This window comes from Saccopteryx leptura, chromosome 4 (genome assembly GCF_036850995.1).
Source record: "Saccopteryx leptura isolate mSacLep1 chromosome 4, mSacLep1_pri_phased_curated, whole genome shotgun sequence".
NCBI lineage: Eukaryota > Metazoa > Chordata > Mammalia > Chiroptera > Emballonuridae > Saccopteryx > Saccopteryx leptura.
The window spans coordinates 977,020-994,930 of NC_089506.1; the positions used below are offsets into that span (position 1 = coordinate 977,020).

The window sequence follows — 17,911 nt, forward strand, 5'->3', positions numbered from 1 at the left end:
CACAGTGGACAGCAGAGTGGACAGCAGTTCTAGTGGGCCAGCACAGTGGACAGCAGAGTGGACAGCAGTTCTAGTGGGCCAGCACAGTGGACAGCAGAGTGGACAGCAGTTTTAGTGGACAGCACAGTGGACAGCAGAGTGGATAGCAGTTCTACTGGGACAGCACAGTGGACAGCAGAGTGGACAGCAGTTCTAGTGGGCCAGCACAGGGGACAGCAGTTCTAGTGGGCCAGCACAGTGGACAGCAGAGTGGACAGCAGTTCTAGTGGGCCAGCACAGGGGACAGCAGTTCCAGTGGACAGCACAGTGGACAGCAGGGTTTCAGGGGGGCGGTGAGAGGCTGGGCTGCAGGAGGGAGACGCTGCAGGCGTGGGGTGCCCCAGCCTGGGGTGCCTGTGCACATGTCACCAGCGCCCTATATTTAGAAATGCCTATGGTCCTTGTGTTCAGTTGTCATCCCTGTAACCAACAAAGCCAAACATTCACGGCCCCTCCTGACAGCCTCAGGGCGCTTCATGTCAGGAAGATATATATAATCGTGGCGTTCCGCCAGAGCCGTGGGTGGTGCAGGCTGACACTGAGTGGAGGCGGGAGCTCCGTGTGTGACAGGGTCCCTTGAGGGTGGGCCTGTGCAAACAGGGGGACTGGGCTGCAGAGGGATGTGGCTTTGGGTGTGTGCCTGTGCCCATGTGCATGTGTGTGTGCACGTGTGGATATATGTGCCTGTGCACACATGCTCACAGATAGTATGTGCAGGGGTGCATGCTAGTGCACATGTGTGTACTTGCATGGGTGCATGCATGTACATATGTAAGTATGCACGTACATGCACACATTTGCGTACTTTCATGCACCAAGGTCATGCACAGGTAAGTGTGTGCATACACATTAGCCTGCATGTGTGTGTACCGTGTACACGGATGTGCGTGCATGCATATGTGCAGATGTGTATGTGCAGGGGGTCTGTGGAGGGTAAGGAGGTGATGTCATCTGCTCTGACACGTGATATGTGCAGATGTGTATGTGCAGGGGGTCTGTGGAGGGTAAGGAGGTGATGTCATCGCTCTGACACGTGATATGTGCAGATGTGTATGTGCAGGGGGTCTGTGGAGGGTAAGGAGGTGATGTCATCGCTCTGACACGTGATATGTGCAGATGTGTATGTGCAGGGGGTCTGTGGAGGGTAAGGAGGTGATGTCATCTGCTCTGACACGTGCCCAGTGTGCTAATGCCCTTGTGTCCCAATGCTCTCCAGACGCACCTCGACCCGGTCATCGTCCCAGCAGTCGCTCATGCAGAAGTCGTCGTCCCAGAGAGCCTCCAGCCAGACGTCGCTGTCCCAGGGGGGCACGGTCTGCAGGCTCTGCGCCAAGCGCATGAGCTCCACGCAGGAGGAGAGCGAGCATGAGGACAAGGGAAGGTATGCTCTGCCCTCCCCTGGGGACGCTGGGGTCACGACATCCCTCCCCTTCCAGGGACGGGGTCACGGTGTCAGGGTACATCCATCCAGGGCCGGGGTGATGGCCTCAGGGCACATCCATCCAGGGACGGGGTCACGATGTCAGGGCACATCCTTCCAAGGACGGGGTCACGGCCTCAGGGCACATCCATCCAGGGACGGGGTCACGATGTCAGGGCACATCCATCCAGGGACGGGGTCACGATGTCAGGGCACATCCGTCCAGGGATGGGGTCACGGTGTCAGGGTACATCCATCCAGGGCCGGGGTGATGGCCTCAGGGCACATCCATCCAGGGACGGGGTCACGATGTCAGGGCACATCCTTCCAAGGACGGGGTCACGGCCTCAGGGCACATCCATCCAGGGACAGGGTGATGGCCTCAGGGCACATCCATCCAGGGACAGGGTGATGGCCTCAGGGCACTCCATCCAGGGACGGGGTCACGGTGTCAGGGTACATCCATCCAGGGACGAGGTCACGGCCTCAGGGCACATCCATCCAGGGCCGGGGTCACGGCCGCAGGGCACATCCATCCAGGGACGGGGTGATGGCCTCAGGGCACATCCATCCAGGGACGGGGTCACGATGTCAGGGCACATCCTTCCAAGGACGGGGTCACGGCCTCAGGGCACATCCATCCAGGGACAGGGTGATGGCCTCAGGGCACATCCTTCCAGGGACGGGGTCACGGCCTCAGGGCACATCCATCCAGGGCCGGGGTGATGGCCTCAGGGCACTCCATCCAGGGACGGGGTGATGGCCTCAGGGCACATCCCCCTGGGGACTCCCTCTGGGGACTCTCTCTGGGGACTCCCTCTGGGGACTCCCTCTGGGGACAGGTCAGGAGAGGAGTGCAGGCACCTTGGGTGTCGGGGAACAAGGGAGGACAGGCAGGTGACACTTGGAGTCAAAGCCTTAAGGTCCTGTTTTCTAATTGCTCATGATTCGCCACCGTTGTTGTCTCCATCAATTCCCACAAGGGGCCTATTGGGGTGAAGTTCCCCTTTTGTTTTGCAAAGAGAACCTCGTGGCCCTGGGAACTGGTGCCTGTGGCCTGGGGTCCCATCCTCACCCCCACCCCCTGCCTCTGGCATTGGCCACAGGTGTGTGGCTGTCCCACCTGACACTCAGCCTCAGCCTGGCCACACAGAGCAGGACCGTCAAGTCAAAGAGCCCCCGGGCCAACAGTGTGAAGTCGACCCGAATTTCCATGACCAGCCTCTTTAGCTTGAAAATAGCTCCGGGGAGGGTGGTGGACTCGAGCAACAGTTTTCCAAAGTTGTGGGGGCAGGTTTCCACCAGCTGTCTGTGTGGGAGCAGCGAAGGGCTGTGATTGGTTACACTCCACATTTTGAAGGACTCAGCTCATGGGAAAATGTCACAGGAATGAGATGGAGTAATAAGAATGTCAGTCCAAAAATTATTTCCAGATCCCAGAGAGACAGGTGGTGATCTTGCTCTGATCTCTTAAGAACAAAACAGTCCAACACCCCGTGAACGCTGCGTGTGGCTCCTGCTCTGGTTTCTCCCCTCCCCCCTCCCCACCACATAACAGGGTGGGTTCCTCTATTTCTCTAAACACGTCAAACCTGAGGGTAATAGGAGATGTGGGTAAATGTCTTCATGTTGAAAGTTGCTCTGTGACTAAGGAATTTATTAAAAACCAAGCTGAAAAGACAAACCCTTATTTTTTTAATATTTGAATCACCTTTTTAAATGCTTTCTGGGGATTTGCCACATGAATTCATTTTTATTGTAAAGCAAAGATTTCTTTTGTAAAAGGACCACTTATCAAAGTGTGTCCATTAAAAAACCTGGGTTTTGGCCCTGGCCGGTTGGCTCAGCGGTAGAGCGTCGGCCTGGCGTGCGGGGGACCCGGGTTCGATTCCTGGCCAGGGCACATAGGAGAAGCGCCCATTTGCTTCTCCACCCCCCCCTCCTTCCTCTCTGTCTCTCTCTTCCCCTCCCGCAGCCAAGGCTCCATTGGAGCAAAGATGGCCCGGGCGCTGGGGATGGCTCCTTGGCCTCTGCCCCAGGCGCTAGAGTGGCTCTGGTTGCGGCAGGGCGATGCCCTGGAGGGGCAGAGCATCGCCCCCTGGTGGGCAGAGCGTCGCCTCTGGTGGGCGTGCCGGGTGGATCCTGGTCGGGTGCATGCGGGAGTCTGTCTGACTGTCTCTCCCCATTTCCAGCTTCAGAAAAATACAAAAACAAACAAACAAAAAAAACAAAACAAACAAAAAAACCCCTGGGTTTTGCCGGTTGGATTTTTAAAAAAAATTTTCTTAAGTGAGAGAAAGGGAAGCAGATAGACTCTGGCATGCACCCACCTGGCAAGTCCACTAGGGGGCGATGCTCTGCCCATCTGGGGCTGTTGCTCAGCAACCAGAGCCATTCCAGCACCGAAGTGGAGGTCATGGAGCTGTCCTCAGCACCTGGGGTCAACTTGCTCCAATGGAGCCATGACTGAGAGAGAGAGAGAGAGAGAGAGTAAGAGAGAAAGAGAGAGGGAGAGAGAAGAGAGAGGGGTGGAGAAGCAGATGGTCACTTCTCCTATGTGCCCTGACCAGGAATTGAACCTGGGATATCCACATGCTGGTCCAACGCTCTGACGCTGCATCAACTGGCCAGAGCTATGGGTTGGATTATATATAAAAAGAAGGTTCTACCTACATTTACTTTTTTAGTGCAGGGAGGAAGAAGACCTGAGCTTTATTATTTTATTTTTATCAATTATGCTTATTGTGACCTTGAACACATTGTGTAAACTTCCATCCCTCAGTTTCCCCAGGGGTGAAATGTGGAAGGTGAATAGCCGGGTGGTGGTGGCGGTGGTGGTCAATCCGTGGGGTTTCTGAAGAGTTCATTTTGTGACAATCCCGGCTGTTGGAAATCTTCCTAAAATGCCATCTGCTCACTGATGGTGGTGACAGTGCCATCGTCTGTGTCTGGCTGTCCTGGCAGGACACTGCTCAGCCCTGGAACGGGGCCTCCCCGGTCGCCCCCAGTGACTCTCACGGGCCACGCACGTGCCTTCCCTCTTCTGAGAGTCTATGGTGAGTGGCGGTTTTGGTGAGCTGGGCCAGGGAGAACTGAGATTTTGTCACAGTCCCTGCTCCATCCCGCCATCTGAAGGCGGGCGAGGGAGGAAGCGCTTTGTGCAGCGTGACTGAGTGTGAAAGGGGTTCGGGATTCTAGTCCTGGCTGAGCGTCCCCTGTCCCGGGAGCCCTGGCTTTGTCCTCGCCTCCGGTGGCAGACACTGGATTAATGTCACACACTGGCCCTTTGCTAACAGTGGAGCTGTGGGTCCATTGCTGAGTCACTGCTGTGTCTCCACACGGAGAGAGTCCCAGCGGGGCCCCGGCCTGTCCTGGGGCTCCCCGACACGGAGCTGTGGGTCCATTGCTGAGTCACTGCTGTGTCTCCACACGGACAGAGTCCCAGCGGGGCCCCGGCTTGCCCCGGGGCTCCCCAACACGGAGCTGTGGGTCCATTGCTGAGTCACTGCTGTGTCTCCCCACGGAGAGAGTTCCAGCGGGGCCCCGGCCTGCCCCGGGGCTCCCCGACACGGAGCTGTGGGTCCATTGCTGAGTCACTGCTGTGTCTCCACACGGAGAGAGTCCCAGCGGGGCCCCGGCCTGTCCTGGGGCTCCCCGACACCCTCCCAGAAGACACAGCAGATTGGAAACGCCCCTTCCCACCTTCACTCCTGCCCCGGGGCTCCCCGACACCCTCCCAGAAGACACAGCAGATTGGAAACGCCCCTTCCCGCCTTCACTCCTGTCCTGGAGAGAAACGGGTGTGGTCCTCACACAGGCTCTCCAGGGTCTTTCCATAAGCGTGCACGCACGACCAGGGACAAGATCTGCACACGGGGCCCGAGTCACGTCACCCCTCGCAGATCGACAGGAGTGTGTGAGCTTGGGAGGGGGGAGAGACTCCAGTGCCAACATTTATTCCAAATTATAAAGAGTTAGATACAGGAGGCCCTGGGCCGGTCCCTCACACACAGACGGTTTAAACAGCATCAGGCCTGACTTCAGACTCTGATCGCGGGGATCACGACAGCGTGAGGCCCACAGAGGTCTGTCCCCTCTGTCACTTACTTAGCAGGACCTGTCCTCAAGCCTCCTGGGACGATGGCTCACCCGTTTCTTTGACACACACCCCCTCATGCACCTGGTTCCTGGGGGTGCAGTGCAGCCAGGCAGACCTCTCTCTACCCTGCTGGGCATGACAGGTGTCATCAGCACATACCTGTGCACACCTGAACCCCAGCACGTGGCCTCCACGTCTGTGCCCTGAGGGTGACAGCAAGGGCTTAGAAGAGGATGCTGGGGCTCTGGTTTGGGGGTCGGCAAAGGAGAGATGCTTCAAGCAGAGGTCTCTGAGCTGAAAACCACAGGCTAGCGTGGGGACCTCTGCGTGAAAGCCAGCGTGTCCATCCTGGAGGGGACATGGGGCGGGGATGTCAGAGTGACAAGGAGGGGACGCGGGATGGGGAGACGTCAGAGTGACGAGGAGGGGACACGGGACAAGGACGTCAGAGTGACGAGGAGGGGACGCGGGACGGGGATGTCAGAGTGATGAGGAGGGGACACGGGACGGGGAGATGTCAGAGTGACGAGGAGGGGACGCGGGACGGGGATGTCAGAGTGACGAGGAGGGGACACGGGACAGGATGTCAGAGTGACGAGGAGGGGACACGGGATGGGGACGTCAGAGTGACGGGAAGGGGACACGGGGTGGGGAGACATCAGAGTGACGAGGAGGGGACACGGGGCGGGGAGACATCAGAGTGACGAGGAGGGGACACGGGGCGGGGAGACATCAGAGTGACGAGGAGGGGACACGGGGCGGGGAGACATCAGAGTGACGAGGAGGGGACACGGGGCGGGGAGACATCAGAGTGACGAGGAGGGGACACGGGATGTCAGAGTGACGAGGAGGGGACGTGGGACGGGGAGATGTCAGAGTGATGAGGAGGGGACGCGGGACGGGGACGTCAGAGTGACGAGGGGACACGGGACGGGGACGTCAGAGTGATGAGGAGGGGACGCGGGACGGGGACGTCAGAGTGACGAGGAGGGGACGCGGGACGGGGACGTCAGAGTGATGAGGAGGGGACGCGGGACGGGGACGTCAGAGTGACGAGGAGGGGACACGGGATGTCAGAGTGACGAGGAGGGGACACGGGATGTCAGAGTGACGAGGAGGGGATGCGGGACGGGGACGTCAGAGTGACGAGGAGGGGACATGGGATGTCAGAGTGACGAAGAGGGGACGCGGGATGTCAGAGTGACGAGGGGACGCGGGACGGGGAGATGTCAGAGTGACGAGGAGGGGACGCGGGACGGGGATGTCAGAGTGATGAGGAGGGGACGCGGTGCTGGGTTCTCGGCTTAGTTTTTCTAGTTCCTCACTCACGTTTCTCTATGAAGAAGCTGCAGAGTTCTCTGAAATTCGTTATGTGATCCAAACTTCCCAAGCTCCTGCCACCAGCTCCCTGTTCCGTGTGGGGAGGTGCTGACCCGTGTCTGGTGTCCTGGCTTGGAAACTGCACCCCAAAGTTCCATCTCTGATGGCTCCCTGCATGCCTCCGGCACACGTGCCACGTACAGTCCCTGACTCCAGACGCCCTGCCTCGTCACAGGGGCCACCTCTCCCACACGCACCGTGTGTGCTGCTGCTGACACCCGAGTTCAGCGTCTGGCCTCTGTCCCTTCCCAGGCCATGCTGGACACTCTTCCCAGTCCTAGCTCGCCTCTCTCTGCTCCAGTTCAGACTAAGGGACACTCACTAGGCACCTGCCATGCATGGTCATGGAGGGGTTCGTTGATGAGGCACTGACCCAAATTCTGAAGGCACCTGTGTCCTGCCAGGTGGTGGGGTCGAGTGTGGGTTGACATGCACACACAGTCATTGTCACGAGGCTATGGAGACGTAGGAAGAGCTTTGGGGTTCAAAGGGGAGGGAAGGGTCAGGAGTGCCTTCATGGACACCATGGCTGTTGAGACGAGCCTTGAAGGACAGAATGGGACGAAAGGGACACCTCTCTGGGGAGAGGACAGTCACAGGGCAGGAGCGAGCAGCCTAGCAGGTGTCCTCATCCTGCTGGGACCCAGGGATGCTGTGGTGAGGGGCACAGGAGGCTCTGAGCGGGGTGCCCAGGCGAGGGGGGTTGTTTTGGGGGGCTCACAAAGGTGACCAGACCAGAAGGAAGGAGAGCCTCGTTTCTCTGCCCCATGGACGGACGAAGTTGAACTGCTTATTTCGGCCTTTGTACTTTTCTAGAACGCGGACTTATTTCTAACCTGTCTCCATGAACGCGGAAGGCTTTGACTCAGCCCTGGATTTGCTCAGAGGGGGCAGCCCCCAGGAGCACACGGGGCTTTACCTGCCACCGCGCAGAACCAGGCTCAGGCGCTCAGCCTGTCCTCAGCTGTCCTGGTGGAACTGACCGTAACAAGCCCTGGCCCAGTGCCCCAGAACCCTGACCATTGCGTCCTGGGCCCCGAGGCAGCAGACGCCTCACCTGGGTGACTGTGTCCTGTGAGGCCCATGGTTTGTTCATGCTACCTGGCCGGTGTTGAGCAGCGGCTGCGTGTGCGTGGCCAGGTGAACGTCCTGAGCTGAAGAAGTCCACCTTCTGCCTGTGTCCAGGGCCTGCTGTCTGTCACTGTGATCCTCCACGTGAGGGCACCTCCTGTGTGTGGCACACCAGGAACGGTATGACAGTCACATGGGGCCGCTCACGGCCACCGTTCAAGGTGCAGTGTGCAGACCTCCAGGCGACTCTGAAGGCGCACACCCCCCGAAGGAAGCAGGAGTGTTTACTCATAAGTCTCTGTTTTATTTATAAAACGCGCCCCCTCCTCCGCAGCCTCACCTGTGGGGCAGCACACCTGCACACGCGCCCTGGAAGGGAGGAGAAAGGCAGAGTGTCCCCTGTTCTCCCCACGCCCAGCCTAGGACGGTCCTGGGAGAGACACGCCTGGCTCCCCGCCTCCCGTCACCAGGCGCCCTCTCCCGGGCGCTGTGCCAGCGATGTCCCTTCTTTGTCCCTGCAGGTACCAGTCCCTGGTGGCTTTGTACGGAGAGGCCAAGCGGCAGCGTTACCTCAACGAGCTGGCCGAGCTGGAGGAGAACGTGCACCTGGCCCGCACGGAGGCGCGGGAGAAGCTGGACAAGTACGCCGTCCAGCACATGGTAGGTGGGTCCCGGGGTGTCTCACAGAGGTGGCCGAGGGTGGCGGTCGGCCTGTGGGACGCTCCTGTGGCCTGACGGCAGAGGGCCTTGCTTGCCCACGGAGCGTGTCTTCTCTGCCACACACTGACCGTCCGTGCTTCCTGGGGACAGATGGAGAACAAGCTGGCCTGGGAGAGCCACATGTTCGAGGAGCGGATAAGGAGGGCCCCCGAGATCCTGGTCAAGCTGAGGTCCCACACGGTCTGGGAGAAGATGTCCGTGAGGCTCTGCTTCACTGTGCAGGGCTTCCCCACGCCCGTCGTGCAGTGGTGAGTGGGGTCCCCTGGGCCGAGCGCGGCCACATCGCGTAGGAGCCTGCAGGAAGGCCGAGGGGCCACGCCAGGGCCACGCGGCCGATGGCCACTCCACAGATGGCCGTGGTTGAGCCACGTGGGGAGCAGGTCCACAGAACACTCGGGGCCTGTTGTAAACACACAGGGCTGGCACTTCTTAGTGATGGGCTCAGCGAGGTTCCGGAGGACTTTTATTCTGCGAGGACCTGCCTTCCACGGCTATGTCCCCAGTCTGTGGAGACTGAACTCCTGGCCTGGGGCAGGGTGACTGTGCAGTTACCTCTCTGAGCCCCCAGGCCCTCAGGGTCACCCTCGCTGTGTCTGTGTTCACGTGTCTTGCTGCACGTGGTAACAGTCCCCAAGGTCTGCGGCCTCCTACACGCACCACAGACATTTCCCGTGTGGCCGAGACCTGCACTCTGGCCTTGGGACACGGATCTGCTGCCCTGGGTGGGCTGAGGGGCAGTTCCCTCAGGTCAGGATCAGAGTGGCTGGAACCCCCAGAGCTCTCCCTGCATGTCCCTGCTGTGTAGAGGCCCAGGGAGGCCAGTCTGGGGCCCAGCCGACATCGGTTCCATTTGTTTTCTCAGGGAATGGCTAGATCCTGAATTCCCAACAGGGTGCAAGGGGCCTTTGACACATCTGTCCTCGGCCCAGGAGCGCCTAGCAGTCGGAGTTCAGCAAGAGCTGCTCCGTCCTTGCGTAGGCCGCGAATGTGGGCTCTGGCGTCCCCCAGGCGCTCCTCGGCCACCACCTGTGACACTGAGAATCACGCGTGCAGCGGCCGGTGACCTATCAGAGGACCATGAGGAGGGCTGGGGCATGTCTGTCCCGCTTTAACGTGGCTGTCTCCTCCTGCAGGTACAAAGACGGCAGTCTCATCAGCCAGGCAGCAGAACCCGGCAAGTACAGGATCGAGAGCACGTATGGTGTGCACACGCTGGAGATCAACAGGTGAGGGGGTGCGGGCCGCGCTTGCGCACTGATATATACGGGTGAGGGCTGCGCATGCGCGCTGATACCTACAGGTAAAGACCATGCATGCGCGCTGATACCTACAGGTAAAGGCCATGTATGCACACTGACACCTACAGGTGCGGGTCGCGCATGTGCGCTGATACCTACGGGTGAGGGCCGTGCGTGCGCACTGACACCTACGGGTGCGGGCCGCGCATGCGCGCTGACACCTACGGTGCGGGCCACCCGTGTGCGCTGACACCTACAAGTGCGGGCCGCGCATGCGCGCTGATACCTACAGGTGCGGGCCACGCGTGCGCACTGACACCTACGGGTGCGGGCCGCGCATGTGCGCTGACACCTACAAGTGCGGGCCGCGCATGCTCGCTGATACCTACGGGTGTGGGCCGGCCGCAGCACCTGCCTCAGCAGGTCAGTGTGGAGAACCTGAGCTCCGATTCATACACGAGGTCAGGCCGAACCCCAACTGGGTGCATCCCACGCAGCGTCACTGGGCTTTCTGAGGTCACGATGCGGGTACCATTCCCCTTCCCCATCTCTGGGCCGCAGGGGCGCAAGGTCAGTAGCCCCTTGAGCCTCCTCTGGGAACAGAGAGAATCAGGGGTGCGGGGAAGGCGGGGTTCCAGGTGCAGGGAAGGTCATTCCCTCAGCTGGTGAGCAGCCGGGCTGCACCGTGCCCCGTGCCCCGTGCCCCGGGGTGAACAACAGTCCCTAAGCTCAGACTCTGCAGAGAAATAGAACGTTATTTTTTCTCAGAACAAATGGAAAAAACGTAGAAAGTACAGGTAAGTAAAAGAAGACATAAATTACCCATGTTTCTAAGACCCAGTGCCGTTTATTGGTGTATAACATGGCTTTTATCCTGACACAACCACGGGTCTGAACATACACACAAACTGATTTTTTTTTTTTTTTACAGAAGTGAGGTTCTCCTATCCTTTTCTGTTTCTCTGTGTACACGATTTTGATATTTTACAGAAAGATTATAGTGTCACGCAATCCATTTTTTTCTTATCTGCACAACCCCATTCTCCAAAAATTGATGACTTCATGTACGGTAATTAAAATGCACACAGTGTGGCCTGACCAGGCGGTGGCGCAGTGGACAGAGCATCAGACTGGGATGCGGAGGACCCAGGTTCGAGGCCCCGAGGTCGCCAGCTTGAGCGTGGGCTCATCTGGTTTGAGCAAAGCTCACCAGCTTGGACCCAAGGTCTCTGGCTCGAGCAAGGGATTTCTCGGTCTGCTGAAGGCCTGCAGTCAAGGCACATATGAGAAAGCAATCAATGAACAACTAAGGTGTCGCAACAAAAAACCTGATGATTGATGCTTCTCATCTCTCTCCGTTCCTGTCTGTCTGTCCCTGTCTATCCCTCTCTCTGACTCTCTCTCTCTGTCCCTGTAAAAAAAAAAAATGCACACAGTGTGTGGGAGACAGTGACTAGGCTTGGTCCCCAGTCAGCCACCAAGCTGTGAGCTGGGTCACAGCCATGAGCCTGTCAGGAACTGCAATCCTTCTGGGGTAATGATCAGGGGTCAGGTAAACGTTGCTTTTGCCGTTTGCTGATAGGGTTACCCTGAGGATGGCATAGAATGTGTTTCTGTATCTGTCATGTAAACGTATGGCATTTGTGTGCGCAGTGAGTTATAGCAAAGCTTTTCAGGAAAAGGTGGGGGACCCTGGTGCACACAGTCCAGGAGGACATTTGAGAGGATGAGTGTATGGGTTTTAGTATCACAAAAGTGAAATGCTGTGACTACATTGTAACTGGGCTCAGTGTAGACTCTGGGTGGGAGCCCAGCCTCCGCATGCCCCTTGTCCACACCCCAGGCCTGGGCTCCCAAAGAGCCGGGCCCACCATGCCGGCTCCCCTGTGTTCCCTCTCCCGACCCTCACCGCCTCCTCAACAGTCAGACACAGACTCCCAGGAGCCTCCTCGTGGTCTGGAAGGCTTCCCACCAGAACCAGAGTTCCACTGGCAGGTTACTTAGAAGAGATGTTAAAAGGTGCTAACAGGTGTTAACTGTGTGATGAGTCCTCACCTTGTTTCTCTAGGTAAAGCTGGGATTTTTTTTAAGTGAGAAGAGGGGAGATAGTGAAACAGACTTCTGCATGTACCCCAACTGGGATCCACCTGGCAACCCTGAACTGGGGCTGATGCTTGAATCAACTGAGCTATTGTTAGTGCCTGAGGCTGATGCTCAGACCAACTGAACTATTCTTAGTGGCTGGGGCCAATGCTCAAACCAGTTGAGCCACTGGCTGTGGGAAGAGAAGAGAGGAAAAAAGAGAAGGGTGGAGAAGCAGATGGTTGCTTCTCTTGTGTTCCCTGACTGGGAATTGAACTTGGGACGTCCATACACTGGGCAAACACTCTATCTACTGAGCCAACCAGTCAGGGCTAAACCTGGGGGTCCTTAGAGAAGCTGGCGGCCCTGGCCTTGTGGCTGGAGTGGCATTGCCCATGGAGAAACTCTGGCATTCCAGGACTGTTCTAGATGCTTGGACACAGGACCCAAACCAAAATTCTGGTTTGGAGGTCTTGCTTCGAACATAGGGACGGCAGAAGTGAACCACAAGCCTAATAGAAAGTGACTTACACAGAAAATAAGAAGATGATGGATGCTGGGTTCAGGGAGAGGGCAGGGGTCCTGGAGTGGGTGGGTTGTAGTGTTGGGTATGGTGGCTGGTTGGCCTCCATCGAGATGACGTGTCCTGAGCCAGACCTGCAGGAGATGGGGGTGGGGCAGGGATGGCAGCAGAGGCTCCAGGAAGCTGTCTGCAGTCCTTGGGCTGTCCTGTTTGGTGGGAGTCACAGGACAGGAGGCCGGAGGTGTAGGTAAGGCCTGTGGTCACCATGGACCCCCTGGGCCGTTGCAAGGATGCCGGCTTTTCCTCAAGGGTGAAGAGAAAACTGGAACAGAGAAGCGACAGGCTCCCAGTGACCAAGAGTGGACAGAGGGCAGATGGTGGGAGTTTTACTGAAATGCAGGCCCAGAGTGGGCAGGCAAGAAGGGCCGACTCAACGCAGACCAGAAGGCATTGCCAATAGGGTTTGCTTATGGGTTGGACCTGGGCTGTTTGTGACCAGGAGGTGACAAGAACAGTGGCAGTTTGGAGCTTCACTGTGAGCTGGGTGCCCAGGGCTGGGGGCACGGCCCCCTGGAGGGTGGGTTGTCTGGCCCCTGCGCTGCGTGTCTCAGTGTAACCCTCCCCTGATGCCCACGGTGACTGGACACTTTCACAGGCAACGGGCCATGCTGCCTAGAAGGAGAGCGTCACCTCCGTGTCGGGAGAGCTCATTTATTCTGGGACGTCTGCTCTAATCTGGCTGCATGTGACTGCTGGCAGTCGGGTGGGTCCGTGTGAGCTGCCACGTGGCTTTTGTCCAAGCTGTATTTTAGTAATTGGTTTAAAAAGAAAGGCTATTTTCATTTCTCAAGGATGAACACAGTCACCCTCTGGCTGGTGTGGGCCTCCAGGATAATGCTGAGCCCTGGGGTCTGGTGGGCACAGGTGGGGACCCCTGTGTCCCTGTGTGCCTGTGTCCCTGCGTGCACTGGGGTTTTGCATGGTCTGCTGATACGCCAGGACTTTGTGCAAAGGAAACTCCCAAGGCTACTTTTCTCACAACAACTCTCTTACCTGTTGGTATTTAATTTTTTTATTTACTGATCGATTTTTAGAGAGAGAGAGAGAGAGAGAGAGAGAGAGTTGTTGTTCCTCTTATTCATGCATTCGTCGGTTGATTCTTGTATGTGCCCTGACTGGGGATCGAACCTGCCACCTTGGTGTGTCGGGATGATGTTCTAACCAGCTGAGCTGCCCGGCCAGGGCTGCAGGGACACTTTAAACAGAAGCAGTCCTTCAGAAAAGGAGCCCGGGGAAGCCCACGCGGGCTGCCCTCAGCTGCTCGACCCGATGTGCTGAGTCCCTGTCATCGGATCTGAGCGGCTCCGGCCGGGCGGCGGGTGCTGCTGGGGACTGGGCCTCGGCTCCCGTTACAGGGTGACATCTGTTCCTATGAATGTCCTTTGGCCACTGCTGCGGATTCTTGAAGTGCTGAGGGCAGCATGGAGCCCCGACCTGGGGGCTGCTCGGCTCGGGCTGAACCAGACACCGTCCCCGGACCCAGGGGGCGTGCTCTGGGGTCTCCCGGCATGAGCTCTGTTCCTCAAAGAATTTTCATGCTGTTCTCATGTTTGGTAACAGTGCAGGGGACAGTGCCTCCGGGTTTGTTTGTTTTTATCACTCTCTCTACCCCACCCCTCTATTGCAGAGTGACTGTGGGGCTAACCCTCTTCTTGAACTTTATTTTTAGATGGTGATATTCAAATTCTAACTTGAGCTAAATTTTAAATCCGGTGCCAAGGTCCAGCGTGAAGACCCGGGGCCCTGACAACCCGGGAGAGAGTCAGACGCCACACAGACCTTTGTCTGCCCACCTTTGAAAGGGGCACATGTCCGAAGTTTGTCCCCATGGAGACGCTGGTTACAAACTCTTGGAAGTTTGTAAGAACGGTCTCGGCCTGTCCTGGGAACCAGTCCAGGCAGGAAATAAGACCCTTTGACCTCCTTACTGGGTTGCAGCGTGAGCTAAAGGCTGTGTGGCCAGGAGGGACAGAAAGTCGGGTCTCCCAGGGACGCAGGGGTGTGTGGGGGGCAAAGCCCTGTCCCCGCATCACCCCACGGGCAAGGTCCTCCCTTGGGCAGAGTGTCCTCAAAGTTGACCCGACCCGACTCACCGACTCGCCCTGCCTGGGACCCTCCTTCTGGTGGTCCAGCCCCTGCACCACGGTCCCATGCACTTCCGTACGGTTTCCATAGCGTAAAACTGTCACCAAAGGGACATGCAGACCGAGTGACCAGGCGTGAACGTCACCAGAGGTTCTGGCTTTCCCAGCACGCCCACGCCTGCCGTGGGGATGATGGCGTCTGTCGGTGGGTCTGAAGGTTTTGGGGGTGGTGGCCTTGTTCACAGACCTGCCGAGAGCGGAGGACCCGCTCTCTAGGGCAGGGACACACGTACACCTGCTGCTGCCTGAGGTCTGGCCGCCGAGTGGGACGGGGCGGGCGGAGCTCCCCTGCATCCCTCCTGCTAAGCACCAGGTGCTAATTGGTGAGCCCGTCCGCGCTGAAGTGTTAGGTCGGTCCCCGTCCTAATGTGGGATCTTAATTAGTGAGTCAAGTGAAAAGCAGGTTAAAACCCTCTGGGAGACGATCCCTGGGGCTTTGGCAGGCAGATGTCTCTGCGCCTCCTCCGTGTGTGAGCGGCTCACTGTCACCGTCCGTCGGCTCACTGTCACCATCCATCCGTCTGTCCAACTTTCCTCCTCCTGGTCCCCTCCAGCTGGTCCAGCCCAGGAGCCATGGAAACAATGAACCCATTCACACCTCATGGTGACGTGGGCATTATTTATATCCTGCTGCTCAAGGTCACCACCGAGGTCTGACTGTTCACCCACACCTGCCCCGAGGGTGCGTGTCACCACGTGGTGCCCAGGGGTCGTCACTGCCACAGAGCCTGGCGTGATGGCAGCTTGTCCAAAAGTGATGCGAATTTTCAGAAAATTTTTTGAAGAACTGAATTTTAATAATTTCGACCTCCGGCCTACACGGGTTAAGCGCAGTTCTCAAGATGCCGAGCAGCCCGCGCTGCCCTGTCGGGAGGCTGGCGGGGACGGAGGAGGGGGGCGTGTTCTGGGGACGCCCGGAGCTTCCCTGTCGGGGTGACTGGCAGGGACGGAGGAGGGGGGGCATGCTCTGGGGACGTCTCGTCCAGGAGTCCCGCGATGGGCTTTACTGAGTAGCAAGCATGCCAGATGCCCCGGCTCTCTGACGCGTCACAGCGTTTTCAAACGCACACGGTCTGATTAAGTCGTGGGTCGCCCGAGCGAAGTGCAGGCACGCAGTAGGTATGCTCTTGTGGCTTAAAACACACACATTCATTTGTCCTGAGGTCCCAGTCAGGCCAGACCTCGCCGTGGCTGTGGTTCCACCGGGCGCGGGAGGGACCTGGCGTTGTCCTCGGGCACGTCTCCCACGGACAAAGGGTCGGGTCACACGGGCTGCTTTCCAGGGACCTGGGCGCTCCAGTTCTGGTCGCCGGCTTTCCCGGAGCCACCGGCAATGGGCTGAGGGCCTTCTCTTGCTTTCTCCCTCCAAGGGCACACTTTGACGACACAGCCACCTACTCCGCGGTGGCCACGAACGTGCACGGGCAGGTGTCCACCAGCGCGGCGGTGGTGGTGAGAAGTGAGTGTGTGCCCACGGGCGGGGGTGGTGAGAAGTGAGTGTGTGCCTGTGGGCGGTGGTGGTGAGAAGTGAGTGTGTGCCCGTGGGTGGGGGTGGTGAGAAGTGAGTGTGTGCCCACGGGCGGGGGCGGTGAGAAGTGAGTGTGTGCCCACGGGCGGGGGTGGTGGTGAGAAGTGAGTGTGTGCCCACGGGCGGGGGTGGTGGTGAGAAGTGAGTGTGTGCCCACGGGCGGGGGCGGTGAGAAGTGAGTGTGTGCCCACGGGCGGGGGTGGTGGTGAGAAGTGAGTGTGTGCCCACGGGCGGGGGGCGGTGAGAAGTGAGTGTGTGCCCACGGGCGGGGGTGGTGAGAAGTGAGTGTGTGCCCACGGGCGGGGGCGGTGAGAAGTGAGTGTGTGCCCACGGGCGGGGGTGGTGGTGGTGAGAAGTGAGTGTGTGCCCACGGGCGGGGGTGGTGGTGAGAAGTGAGTGTGTGCCCACGGGCGGGGGTGGTGAGAAGTGAGTGTGTGCCCACGGGCGGTGGTGGTGAGAAGTGAGTGTGTGCCCACGGGCGGGGGTGGTGAGAAGTGAGTGTGTGCCCACGGGCGGGGGTGGTGGTGGTGAGAAGTGAGTGTGTGCCCACGGGCGGGGGTGGTGGTGAGAAGTGAGTGTGTGCCCACGGGCGGGGGTGGTGAGAAGTGAGTGTGTGCCCACGGGCGGGGGCAGTGAGAAGTGAGTGTGTGCCCACGGGCGGGGGTGGTGGTGAGAAGTGAGTGTGTGCCCACGGGCGGGGGCGGTGAGAAGTGAGTGTGTGCCCACGGGCGGGGGCAGTGAGAAGTGAGTGTGTGCCCACGGGCGGGGTGATGGTGAGAAGTGAGTGTGTGCCCACAGGTGGGGGTGGTGGTGAGAAGTGAGTGTGTGCCTGTGGGCGGGGGCGGTGGTGGTGAGAAGTGAGTGTGTGCCCACGGGCGGGGGTGGTGGTGGTGAGAAGTGAGTGTGTGCCCACAGGTGGGGGTGGTGAGAAGTGAGTGTGTGTCCACCAGCGCGGCGGTGGTGGTGAGAAGTGAGTGTGTGCCCACGGGCGGGGGTGGTGGTGGTGAGAAGTGAGTGTGTGCCCACGGGCGGGGTGGTGGTGAGAAGTGAGTGTGTGCCCACGGGCGGGGTGGTGGTGAGAAGTGAGTGTGTGCCCACGGGCGGGGTGGTGGTGAGAAGTGAGTGTGTGCCCGTGGGCGGGGGTGGTGGTGAGAAGTGAGTGTGTGCCTGTGGGCGGGGTGGTGGTGAGAAGTGAGTGTGTGCCTGTGGGCGGGGGTGGTGGTGAGAAGTGAGTGTGTGCCTGTGGGCGGGGTGGTGGTGAGAAGTGAGTGTGTGCCCACGGGCGGGGGTGGTGGTGGTGAGAAGTGAGTGTGTGCCCGTGGGCGGGGGTGGTGAGAAGTGAGTGTGTGCCCACGGGTGGGGGTGGTGGTGGTGAGAAGTGAGTGTGTGCCCGTGGGCGGGGGTGGTGGTGAGACGTGAGTGTGTGCCCACGGGCGGGGGTGGTGGTGGTGAGAAGTGAGTGTGTGCCCACGGGCGGGGGTGGTGAGAAGTGAGTGTGTGCCCACAGGTGGGGGTGGTGAGAAGTGAGTGTGTGCCCGTGGGCGGGGGTGGTGAGAAGTGAGTGTGTGCCCACGGGCGGGGGTGGTGAGAAGTGAGTGTGTGCCCGT

General features: G+C 59.0%; 1 protein-coding gene across 1 annotated transcript in view; it reads left to right on the top strand.

The window, feature by feature from the left end:
• MYOM2 (myomesin 2) overlaps nucleotides 1–17,911 on the top strand; it is an 85,119-nt gene that overhangs the window by 7,147 nt on the left and 60,061 nt on the right. The window contains exons 3-7 of the mRNA XM_066380064.1: nucleotides 1,256–1,420; nucleotides 8,531–8,669; nucleotides 8,820–8,977; nucleotides 9,863–9,955; nucleotides 16,147–16,235. Coding sequence (XP_066236161.1) covers nucleotides 1,256–1,420; nucleotides 8,531–8,669; nucleotides 8,820–8,977; nucleotides 9,863–9,955; nucleotides 16,147–16,235 — 644 coding nt within the window. The remainder of the gene's footprint in view (nucleotides 1–1,255; nucleotides 1,421–8,530; nucleotides 8,670–8,819; nucleotides 8,978–9,862; nucleotides 9,956–16,146; nucleotides 16,236–17,911) is intronic.